This window comes from Drosophila innubila, assembly GCF_004354385.1.
Source record: "Drosophila innubila isolate TH190305 chromosome 2L unlocalized genomic scaffold, UK_Dinn_1.0 5_B_2L, whole genome shotgun sequence".
In the NCBI taxonomy this organism is placed as follows: Eukaryota; Metazoa; Arthropoda; class Insecta; order Diptera; family Drosophilidae; genus Drosophila; species Drosophila innubila.
In genome coordinates, this window is record NW_022995373.1 from 3,531,454 (window position 1) to 3,544,707 (window position 13,254).

At 35.6% G+C, this 13,254-nt stretch overlaps 1 protein-coding gene across 1 annotated transcript in view; it reads right to left on the bottom strand.

The window, feature by feature from the left end:
- The window catches only part of LOC117782724 (myosin-VIIa), a 203,293-nt gene that overhangs the window by 18,008 nt on the left and 172,031 nt on the right, over positions 1 to 13,254 (bottom strand). Inside the window, exon 20 of the mRNA XM_034619756.1 lies at positions 7,753 to 8,157. Coding sequence (XP_034475647.1) covers positions 7,753 to 8,157 — 405 coding nt within the window. The remainder of the gene's footprint in view (positions 1 to 7,752; positions 8,158 to 13,254) is intronic.

A 13,254-nucleotide genomic window follows, 5' to 3' on the forward strand; every position in this document is an offset into this window, starting at 1 on the left:
CTTGGGCATTTCTCCCACCAGCATACATTCGATATTACATAAACACCTGACCGTAAAAGGTTTGTTGTCGTTGGATCCGCACAATTTGACAATCGCTCAAAAAAAAGGCTAGTGTCGATTGGTGCAAGGAAATGTTGAAAAAATACGATCGCGGTGCTTCAAAAGATGTTCATAAGATCGTCACAGGTGACGAATCTTGGATCTATGCGTATGAGCCCGAAACAAAACAACAATCGACCGTGTGGGTCTTCGAAGACGAGCCAAATCCAACGAAAGTTGTTCGTGGAAGAAGCACTTTGAAGCAAATGGTCGCCTGTTTCTTCGGCAAAACTGGTCATGTGGCGACTGTTCCGCTTGAGCAACGAAGGACGGTCAATTCTGAGTGGTACACCACAATTTGTTTGCCTGAAGTCTTCGGAGAAATTCGAAAAACAAACAAAAGAAGACGAATCATTCTTCACCATGACAACGCGAGCTCTCACACATCGGCTCAAACCAGCGCCTTTTTGACCGGCCAAAACGTCGAATTGATGGGTCATCCGCCGTACAGCCCTGACTTGGTACCCAATGACTTCTTTTTATTCCCGCACATCAAGAAAAAAATGCGTGGTCAACGATTTTCGTGCTCAGAAGATGCTGTTGAAGCGTTCAAAAACCATGTTTTGGAGGTGTCTCAATCGGAGTGGAAAAAGTGCTTCGACAATTGGTTTGAGCGCATGCAAAAGTGTATAAATCAGGCTGGAGAATACTTTGAAAAACAATAAAACAATTTTTGATGATAAATGTTCGCATTTTCATTATTAGGCCAGAAATATATATAAGCTAAGCTATCTAGCCTATTTTTAAACAGTCATTCCTTTGACTTTAACAGCATCTGTTTTACTGAGACCTGGATCAAACCTGCCACTTCAGATTTTTCTATTATTTCTTCTTAATATACTACATATAGATGCGATCGTATTACTCGAGTAATAATGGAGTACTGTTTGCTGTTGACCCAATCTCGCCTCGGAACCGATTCCAACCACTTTTAATTCGGACATTGAGTTAATTTGTGTAAAAGTATCTTTCAATAAAGTTTCTATTTATTTTACATTCTCTAACATTCCACCCCCTGCTGATGAGACAGTATATGATACTCATCTAAACGCTATTGGGTGATTTTAATCTGCCCGATGTTGAATGGATCTCCTCCAATGACTCGAATTTACTTATACCTGATAATTCCTATATTTTTTTGATGGTCTCTTAGAGCTATCTTTGGTACAAATCAATCCTGTTTGCAATTTTATTAACAGGACACTCGACCATCTATTTGTATTGGATTCTTCCAATACCATTGTATCTAGGATTCACCCATAGGTTATGCCAAAAGACCCATACCATCCAACTCTTAATACATGCATTCATTTACCATTGCGTTCTGTTGTATTATCTTCTGATACCGCTGTGCGCAGTTGTGTTTTAGCAAAACAGATTTCAATAAGCTAAACAATCTGATTTCGTGTATGGATTGGTCTGACCTATACGCATGTTCTGATTTGGATAATGCCATTAAGCTTTTTTAGTACTCTAAATTCTATACTTGATATCTGCGATCCGCTTGTATCTCCAATCAGTTCTGCTAGACCTCCTTGGTTCTCTTGAGAATTATCCCATTTAAAAAATGTAAAATCCAAGCAATTTAAAAACTAGTCGGCCGGTGCTACAGTCGAGCATACTCGACTGTCGGAGACCCCGTACTTACTATCCAAAATCAGTCACTTCTAAAAACTAAATAATATTTAAGATTACCATAAACTCTTATATATTAAATTTTTCGCCGCTCGAATTTGCTTCCGATATAATTAAAAATTTTATCGGCACCCAGGGAACACCACGTGGAGGCCATTACACTTGTAATGGGGTCCTTTTTTCCAAAAGAAACTGTTGTTAAACATGCTAAATGTTAAATCAAATAGTAAAATAATTGAAAACCAAAAAAAGACAAATTTACTAAAAACATAAATTTACACAGTAAATTTATAATAAACATGAAATTAACATAGAATTTTAACTTAACGTTTATATATATACCAATGTAAAATTATTTAAATGAAATTTTTAAACATGTATTCAATATTAAATGTCAGTATAACATTCATAAATAACAATTTCAATAAATTGTAAAAATTAAAAAAAAAAAAAGCTTAAATTCAGCTGGAAAAACAGTTGTTCCCGCCGGGAATCGAACCCGCGACAAAATTGCAAAAATTTTCAAAAGACAAAGGCTAAAAGTGTTGATCCACTCTCGCACTTATGTCTTTATCCTCCTAAATGGCCATATTGCTTGTTTTAGTGCTCAATTAAAAAGTAAAAGAAATAATTTATATTTTAACATTTAATGTTAATATTACATTTTAAATAAGCACTGAGTTTGTTTTAATATAAAATGAAATTGAATTCGAGCATAAATAAATTAAAAATCTTTCGCCCACGGCAGGACTCGAACCCACGAGCACTGTCCGACTCCGCGACTCAGTACACTGCGCCACCGAAGCTCACGTCTGAATGGACGCCAATTTGTTGTATAATATGTTAATATAAATTTTTTGTTTTATCAAGTTATTCAAGTTTTAATTACTGCCAACGCGCTATCAACGAATTTAACAGCAAAATTTATTATTTGAATATCTTCGCTATTTACTGTGCGATCAGAATGAAATTTTCAGCAAAAATTTAGGACAATTATATCTTCATCTGTGCAAAATCTGGCTTTCAAAATGCTCTTATAATTTGGATATGAAATTTTCAATGTCGATTTGCAGGCGGTTAAGGGGGCGTGGCTGATTTTTGAAACAAACTTGATCTGCCTGCAGTATAGAGGGACCTACATACCAAGTTTGGTGTCTCTAGCTCTTATAGTCTCCGAGATCTAGGTGTTCATACAGACAGACAGACAGACAGACAGACAGACAGACAGACGGACAGACAGACAGACAGACAGACAGACGGACATTGCTATATCGACTCGACTATTGATGCTGATCAAGAATATATATACTTTATAGGGTCTGCCACGCCTCCTTCTACCTGTTACGCACATATTCGGTAAAACAAACCCAATAGACCCCTGTACTTTTTTTAAGTACGGGGTCTAAATATAAATCGTCGAGAAATCCTTACTCCCTCTCGATATGTAATTACCAACTCCAGTTTTCTGGTACTTAGCACTCAGTGCAACAACAATTGCTTTTAACGTTGTAAGGTTGAATTCTCTAGATATCCTAAACAGTTCTATAAATTTGTAAACTTTAAACGTAAAGCTGTATAATTTCCATTATCTCTCACCTTTAACAACTTTGAAGCTAATTCTGACCAATCCATAGCCGATTTGTTTGCTGACTTTTTCCAAACTACATACTCTACGAGTACTCCACATGCTGGTCACTCTTACCCTTACATGCTGAGCAGTATAAACTGTATGTCAGTCCCGCAATCACAGAGAGCTCGCTTCTTTGTAAGCTTAAATTAATTAAGCCAGTACATACACCAGGTCACGATGGTGTGCCTGGCTCCGTATTAAAGTACTGTGCGGATTCTATGTGGAGACCGCTACATAAGTTATTTACTATGTCAATTGACTCTTCATCTTTTCCAAATCTATGGAAAGATTCTTATATTATCCCTCTTCACAAAAAGGGAATTAAGTGCGACGTTCAGAATTATAGGGGTATTGCTAAGCTTGCTACAATTCCGAAGTTGCTTGAAAAAATAATAACTTCTCATCTTCAACATTTATGTGGCTCAGCATTGGCTTATGAGATGTAGATCGACAACCACTGACCTTCTTGAGTTTACCTCTCCTGTGATTAAAAGGTTCAAGAAAAAGATGTAAGCTGACGTTATTTATACGGATTTTAGTAAAGCTTTCTATTCTGTAAATCACTCACTGCTAAATCATTAGCTTGATATTCTCGGCTTTCCAAACAATCTTCTTCTTAGGATATCCAATTATTTAAGTAACACAACGCAAAAAGTTAGTTTCAAAACTTAATTTTCAAAATCCACACTACCGCAAGGTAGTCATCTTGGCCCACTTCTTTCCACATTATTTATAAACGATCTTCCAATCGCACTCACGTGCACTCATGTATGCGGTTGGCGGCGAGCTTTGTTTAACCTATAGTGAACCTTTCTCTGATAGTTTTTTGCAAGCGGACTTAAACGCACTGTTTCTTTGGTGTCAAGCTAGTTCGCTAAATTTAAATAGTTCAAAATGTAAAGTAATGACTTTCTACAGATCCTTTCGGCATATTTGTCAGTATTCACCTTATCTTATCTTATCTTCCCTCTCTTACTAATCATAGAATTATGCTTGGAGTAATGAAATTACTTTCAACATACCTTTAAGATTAACTCGTAACTTTAATCCTCTGTATCTTGAGCATTGCACCACTAACTGCGCTTGGCATGAACGTTTTCTTTTTCATTTTAGATACTCCCAGAATATTTGTATTTATATTTAAATTTACATTACACAGTAATATTTTAATTTATTTGTTTATTTAAATGTATAGCTAAGTGTCGGCTGCTTATAGCTTGACAATTAATAAATCCATACACAGTCTAAGATTAAAACCAGTTATTTTAGAGCTATCAATTTTTGAATTAAGTAAATTATTATTTTTCTAAAGTTTTTTTTTTTTTAGCTTTTTTTCCTATATGATTCATTGAAATCTATGGAGAAACGGCGATAAAATATCATTTTATATTATGCATTTGTATACCCGTTACTTAAAAAATAAGTAAAAGGGTATATTGTGTTCGTTGGAATAATTGTAACAGGGAAATGGAGGCATCTCCGACCCTATAAAGTATATATATTGTTGATCAGAATCAATTGCCGAGTCGATATTGCCATGTGTGTCTGTCCGTCTGTCTGTCTTTCCGTTCGTATGAACAAAAGGATCTCAGAGACTATAAAAGATAGAGATACCAAACTTTCACTCACAGATTTCTATATACCCCACGCAGATCAAGTTTGTTTCGAATTTAAGCCACGCCCCTCCGCCCCCGCTAATTGCAAAAAAAATGTTCGTTCGTCTGTATAAACAAAGGGATCTCAGAGACTATTAGGGATAGAGTAACCAGATCAAGTTTGTTTCAAATTTAAACCAAGCCTCTTTCCGCCTCTGCAAATCGCGAAAAACCACCACACCCACAGTTTTTAAGATAATACGATTTTTGTGGTAATGACCGTTATCTTTTAGTATTATCTATTATCCCACTGAATCGCATAAAGATCGGACAAGTATAACGGCAGTTATGGATAATTAAAATTTGCAGAGCAAAACAAGTATTTTCTTTAAAGTACTTTTACGTATATTGAAGTAAGTAACGGGTATCCTATGGTCGGGATCTCGACTATTGCCTTTCCGACTAGTTTTCTTTATTTTAATGACTTCCTTGTGGAGCGGTACTAAACAATTTCACAGAATATGAACTTGTTGTTGTCTTACACATTATGACCAAAGTTGGCTCAAATAGGACCTCTATATCATATAGTTGCCATAGGAACGATCGGTCAAAAATGCTTCTATAGTATGAAAAGCTGTGTTTTTTCTTGAAATATATCAACCAATCTCACATGTTGTGTATCTGGTAATGTGTTATATGTCCCTACCAAATTTGGTTAAAATTAGTTCACTATTCATTACAGCTGCCATTGGAACGATTGGTAAAAATTCCGACTTTAGTATGAAATACTTTTCTTACTTTTTAATATTTTTTAAATAAACTCACAAATTGTGTATAATGTATTTTTTATCCTATACATCTTCCTCAAAATCGGTTCAAATCTTTCCACTGTATCATATAGCTGCCATAGGACCAGTCTAAAGTGAAATTTTAGTAAGAACAACTTTTTTGTTTTTTAAGATATATTCACTTAACTGATAGCATATGCATTTAAGTTGGCATTATGCATCTTAACGAAGTTGGTTTAACTCGGTCCACTATATCATATAGCTGCCATAGAACCGATCGGTAGAAAATCAAGTTTTAGTATGAAAAACTTTTTTGTTTTTGGAGTTATCTTAATCAAACACATATATTAGGTACCTTTAATGACCCATTACATCCACTATATCACCACTATGTCATATAGCTGCCATAGGAACGATCGATACGAATGGTCGATATGCAACCTTTAGTATGAAAAACTAATTAATTTTTTAAGTTATGTGTACCAACTTTACAAATGATGAATATCGTATCGTCTTATACAACCTGTCAAAATTTGGTTGGAATCGGACCACTTTAACATATCGAAAATCAACCTTTACTTAAAATTAGTTTGTTTATTTATATGCTAATCACTGCGGACGGTAGTTCGCCTTAGTGACGAAAGCATCACGAAGGGTGCGAAAGGCGACTAACATTATATACAGCTAAGTTGGAAAAATTGCTACGACTGTCCGATCAGATCGAGTTATATACCGATCGAAAGGTTTAATCCTAACTTACAAAATGGCATACTAAAACTTTTTCTAATTTACCTGGGTCATGAGATACGGTGGTGTAAGTGGGTGGGAAAAAATTTATATGATCGCAGCTTATAAAGCCGTTGAAGCTTTTTGGTAAAATTTTGTATTTTTTTTTTAATTCTTATCAAAAATACGCGTCGATTGATGCCTCAAATAAATTTATAATTTTTAAATTTATAAAGGTCATCTCAAAATGAAATAAAAAGTTTTTTTTGTCTGTTAAGCGGGAAAACGCTAAATCTCGGTAAAATTGAAACCTCAACAGTGTGCTTGAGGGCTTTAATGCGTACCTTTAAACTTTTTTTTTAAAGTACTCAGATAACATTTTACATGTGATTTCTAACAAAACGGCTCTAACGATTTCTGTTAAATTTTAATATGTTGTAATACGTACAATTTTGCGTTTTTTGGTATATGAAACATAAGAAGGTATTACCTGTTAAGTGAATAAATACATTTTTCTATCGGTCGAAAATCACGGTTTAGTACAAAAACTTTTTGGTTTTATGAGATATCTCAACCAAACTGATACATTATGCATTTAACTTGGTTTTATATATCCTGTCCAAAGTTGGTTCAAATCGGACCACTTTATCATATAGCTTTCATAGGACCGATCGATCCAATATTAAGTCTTAGTATGAAAAACTTTTTTTTTTACAAGATATCGTAACCAAACTAAAAGAATATGTTAATTTTGTGGTTGTTTTCATTTTCTGTCATAGCATTCAAGGTAAAACCTTCTAGACGCTTAGTTTCGTCAATTTCCGCTCGGTTTTAAGACCCGCTTGGACTTTAAGGACCTGTCATAACTCTAGCTAAGATTTTCCTTTAACAGCTTTGTAAAGATAAATTGACTTGGGATGAAAGTCTGCCTCTAGTGCGTAACACGGCTTGCAAACATAACACATGTCTCATTTCACAGAGTGATACTCATCCCAGATAATAAAATGGAAATCAAGGATTTTGCGATGCCAGTTTTAAAGCCTGCTTGCGTTTACGTGATGGCCAGAGGTCAGACTGTAAGAAATCGAAATTCTTTGCTTTAAGTCTCGAGCTGCGCCGTTTAAGACTTTTTCTGTTCCAAAACTGATGTTTGAAATCAAGCGCACTGAAATCTGTTTCAGCCAATTATACTTATGGTGTACGTTTTTAAATTATTTAAATTGTATAAAACGACATTATACTTGCAGAGATATTTAAATTTTTAAAAATGTGTACTCACCATAACATCAAATATTGTTGCACGATGAAGAGGCCAGCTTTGTATTAAGTTTAAAAATGATTTTTTTGCTTCAACTGTTGACATTCCTTTTAAGCTCTGATGGTGCATAGCAACTGCTCCTTGAGGAATATTGGGAACAAATCGAGGTGGCAAGCAGTGGCTGGCTACTGCTTCATAATCATTAATATTTCCAGAATAATCGCCGAGCTCCAATTGTCCTTGAAGAGCAGTAAGCATAATTGCTTCCATTTCTGAGATGGGATAGCGTTCGCTTCTTAAGCTATGTAAAATTTGATGATAAAGTAACTCCTTCTCGATTGCATCGTCCAAGTTGATGAAACTATCGCAGAATAAATGTTTTTTAAATAAGAAAACATGATTTTGATGCTGCATTGCGTGTTGTATCTATAATGAAAAATTTCAAGCATTAAATTAATTTTAGTATACAAATTAAAGTAAGATACCCAGCACCAATATGCAGCACCAATTGTACCACGAAAAGAAAGCACAAACACCCGACAAGCTTTACACGCGGTAGCGACTTGCGGCATCACACAGTATACTCAAATCACTATCACTATTATTATTCTAAACAACGATTCAAAACATAGGCGTATAGGGGGCAAGATTGACAGATGCCAAATTTTGTAAAGGTGTAACAGGCAATCCCAAAAATACTATCTGTGAATGCGGTTAAGATAGCAATTAAACTAATCAACAACAGCATGCGTCAAGCCTTTCTAAGGCATCCGATCTTCATAGCCAACACATAAGCCAACTGGTCCTCAAATTCAGCCTACTTCCCGCCAAGTTCTGCTCCAAGATTTAAGGAGTTATCATAATTTCGGTATTGTGGAAAGATAACAAGTGCGGTAGGCTGGCATCTATATATAGTGTCAGTTCCACTACACATACTCACTTATATTATTTAATATAACGACACCCTATTTATGTATGCCTAAGCACATTTCCCTATCAAGTAATAAGACATCAATCAGAATAGAGGGCAAGTGAAAATAACATTTCAAGTGTTCCCACGAACCTAATGTTAACATAAACATCCGCTAGCTCACTAAGGGTCAGTTTTTCCGACGCGGCACAAATCCATGCTGTTGATTAGCACCCCAAACGTTCGTCATCCCAAGTGAGCGATCCCCAAGATCTCTGTTTACTTAAGAGCAATAACTCAAAAATGATCATTGAACTTCCAAACTGTGCTATTTTCCTCATCTGTAAACTTTTCAACGCGATTACAACCATCGGCTACTTCCCAAAAAAATGGAGGAAATCGGTCATTATAATGATTCCCAAACCAGGAAAAGACCATACAATACCATCATCGTACAGACCAATTAGCCTACTACCGTGCTTGTCTAAGCTTTTTGAAAAATGCCTCTTGACGCGCATAATTCTTCATCTCAGAACACACAACACAATCCCAACACATCAATTTGGCTTCCGAGAAAAGCATGGAACTATCGAGCAAGCTAACCGAATAACATCAGAAATACGTACAGCATACGAACATCGGCAATAATACAATATTCCTCGACGTCTCCCAGGCCTTCGATCGAGTGTGGCTTGAAGGTCTCATGCATAAAATCAAATCGACGCTCCCAGTGTACACTCATAGGCTTCTCGAGTCGTACCTCTACAATAGAGTCTTCGCAGTGAGATGTAACACCACTACATCCGATGATCATATTATAGAAGCTGGAGTTCCCCAGGGAAGTGTATTGGGACCAACACTATACGTAATTTACACAGCGGACATCCCCATAAACGAGCGGCTAACAACATCTACGTTTGCCGACGACACCGCAATTCTTAGTCATTCCAGATGCCCCATTGAAGCAACAGCACGTCTAGCTGAACATTTGGCGGTAGTAGAGAAATGGCTAGCCGACTGGCTTATTAAAATAAATAAACAAAAGTGTAAACATATCACGTTTACTCTCAACATGCAAGCATGTCCTCCGTTAGCACTGTCTAATACACAACTCCCACAAGCCAAAGAAGTAACGTACCTTGGCGTTCATCTTGATAGGCGGCTCACCTGGCGTCGGCACCTTGAAGCAAAAAAAACGAAGATTAAACTGAAAGCCAACAACCTCTATTGGCTTTTGAGTCCCCGATCTCCTCTCAGCTTAGACTACAAGGTTCTACTCTACAATTCCACCATAAAACCAGTGTGGACCTACGGCTCGCAGCTTTGGGGAAACGCGTGCAGTAGCAATATTGATGTCATCCAAAGAGCACAATCAAAACTCCTGAGGACTATCACTGGGGCACCATGGTATGTTCGAAACGAGAACATTCATAGAGATTTGAACGTTATATACGTCAAAGATGAGATAGCAAGACAAAAGGCGAGCTACAACATTAAACTATCTTCACACCCAAATCCTCTTGCTCAACGGTTAACTCGGGTTTGCAGTCGAACCCGCCTTAAACGATACGACCTTCCAGCCCAGCAATAAACCCTTGGGGCACCGTAGATCACATTAAGTCAACATGACTGTTAGTTAAGCTTTAAATATAAGATTTGATAAACTTATTGTAAGTCTCCCTTGGAGAAGATTCAATAAATAAAGGCAAAGTAAAAAAAAAAAATAAAAAAAAATAAAAAACTTAAAAGCAGACTCCGTCTTCAAGATCCCACAACCGAGGTTTCCTAAGCGTCGCCTACACGCTTTATGATTAGTCTAGATTTATTCTCTAACTCGAATGTTCGCCTTTTCCCTTTTATAAATAAAGTTTATTTTTTGTATAACTAAACCGGATTGAACATTGTTATTGGCGCAGCCGGTAGGATGTGTTAAGTGTTTTTGCAAAATTGATCAACTGAATAGACTATAAAACGATTCGCAATATCTCAAGTCAAATAACGTTGAACTTCAATAAAGTAAAACTAATTTAATAAACATCCGCTAAAGATGTTATGTGCGTAAATAAGTTACAATAAATCAAGTTTAACCAACCTAAATGATAACTAATATCCTAGGCTAAAACAAAAGTGATTGTAAAACGTAAAATAAACTTTGTGGCCAGGCCACATTCTCGAATCAAAACGCAAATAAAACCAAAGTGAAAATGGTACCATCACTAGTAATGGAGCTATCAGAGCATCACCTGAAGCAAGCTCTTGAACAAATCCAAAAAATTCAAATTTTCGATGGAACAACTGAAGAGCTGGCAGCCTTCATAACTTCTACAATTATACCCAACCCAAGACGTACGACAACACAGTGTCCTATGCGGAGCCATTGAGATACAGACGACTGGAGCAGCTCAACGTGTATCTCAATTGTCGGCAGCAACAAACTGGACGGGATTAAGGAACGCCCTTATCGAGGAATTCAAAACACAGACGCCCTATGAAGAACTTTTACGTAGATTATACAACACAAATTATAATGGCAGTGTCCGTAAGTTTATCGAAGACCTAGAGTATAAGACTTTTGTAATATCAAACAAGTTAATGCTAGAAGGAATACCTTCAAATACAATTTTATACACAAATGCCATGAACAACACAGTTAAAGACGTTATTCAAGAAAACTACCAGACAGAATATTTATGGCTCTTGCTAGACATGACATAACGACAGTAACAAAATTGAAAAAGGTAGCACAAAGAGAAGGACTGTACGAAAATAACTATTTGGACCGACCAAAATCAAACGGTAACAATAATACTTCGTACCCATCAGGCAGTAATAATTCTCGCAGGTATAATGGAAATGCATATCAAGGCTTTTATCCACAAAATATGAATGTTAATTATCAAAATAATAATCCGCAGAAACCTAACGAAAGCAATCAGCAATTGCATCAAGAATTCAAACAGAACCTTAATCAAGGTAGAGTTAGTAACCCAATGAATTACCAACCAAACAGAAATAGCCCTGGTACTTCAAATCAACCAGTCAAAAGACAACACGAAAGTGATAGTGGTCAGTACAAAATACATACAGCTGAAAGTTTTTTATCAAGCAGCCTCAGACCCCAAAACAAGAGAAAACCCTTCATTCGATTAATTATGAATAACCAACATCTCAGGAGTGTAATAGATACAGGATCTTCTATTAATTTAATGAGAAAAAATGTTCTAGGATTCCCAATTACCACTTGTAAATTAGAAGTTCATACAATAAATGGAAATATCAATTAAAACCAAAGTGTCTATGTAGCCCCTAACATACTTTGTCCGCCACACCAAAAATTTAATATACACGAATTTTCAGAAAACTACGATGTATTAATAAACAGGCCTGTCAAGAAATAATTAATTATAAGGAAATAGTTGTAATTTTATTAGAGTATCAATTAATTATGAGATATAATCATGAAGACTTTGTAAAGAAGAATACAGCATTTAATAGCCGTGATCCACCATTCACAAAAAATACCGCGATTGATTGCCTTAATCCACCTATTACAGAAGATAGGGTTTTTAATTTCGCAATTGAAAATAAACTAAAGGAAAGTAATCAATACAGGCTAGAACATCTCAATGAAGAAGAAAAAAATAAATTGACTAAAATCTTATTCGAGTTTAGAGACATACAGTACAAACATAGTGAACATTTGACTTTCACCAGTACAATTAAACAGGTCACTCAAACTTAACACGAAGATGCCATTTTCAAACGACCATACAATTACCCTCAAGCATATGACGAAGAGTTAGAAAAACAAATTAAAGAAATTATAGATCAGGGAATAATTCGCAAATCAAATTCCCCTTACTGCTCACCAATTTGGATTGTACAAAAATTCAGAATAGTCATTGACTATCGAAACCTTAATGAAATCACAATCGATGATAAATACCCTATTCCGATAATGGATGATATATTAGACAAACTTGGGAGATGTCAATATTTCACTACCATTCATCTAGCAAAAGGCTTCCATCAGATTCAAATGGATTTTGATTCAATTTCAAAGACAGCGATTTCAACGTTAAATTGACATTATGAGTATACTCGTATACTTTTCGGACTTAAAAATGCTCCTGCAACTTTTCAACGTAGCATGAATAATCCTTTAGAAGATTTAATCTAAAAAGATTGTTTGGTCCATATGGACGACATAATAGTGTATTCCACTTCATTGGAAGAACACATATTGTCATTGAAAAGAATTTTCAAAAAGCTCAATTTAAAATTACAGCTAGACAAATGTGAATTCATTAAAAAAGAAACCAAATTCCTTGGGCATAGTGTAACAACTGAGGGTATAAAACCGAACCCAATAAAAGTTTATGCCATTCAAAAATATCCAATACCGAAAACAACAAAAGAAATCAAACCCTTCTTAGTACTTTGCGGTTACCACAGAAAATTTATTCTAAACTATGCAAACATTGTAAAACCCATGACATTGAAATTGAAGAAAAATTCAGTTATTGACATAAAGAATATAGATTACATTTCAGCGTTTGAAAATTAAAAGTATTTATAACGTCGGATCCCATATTAATTTACCCCAATTTTGA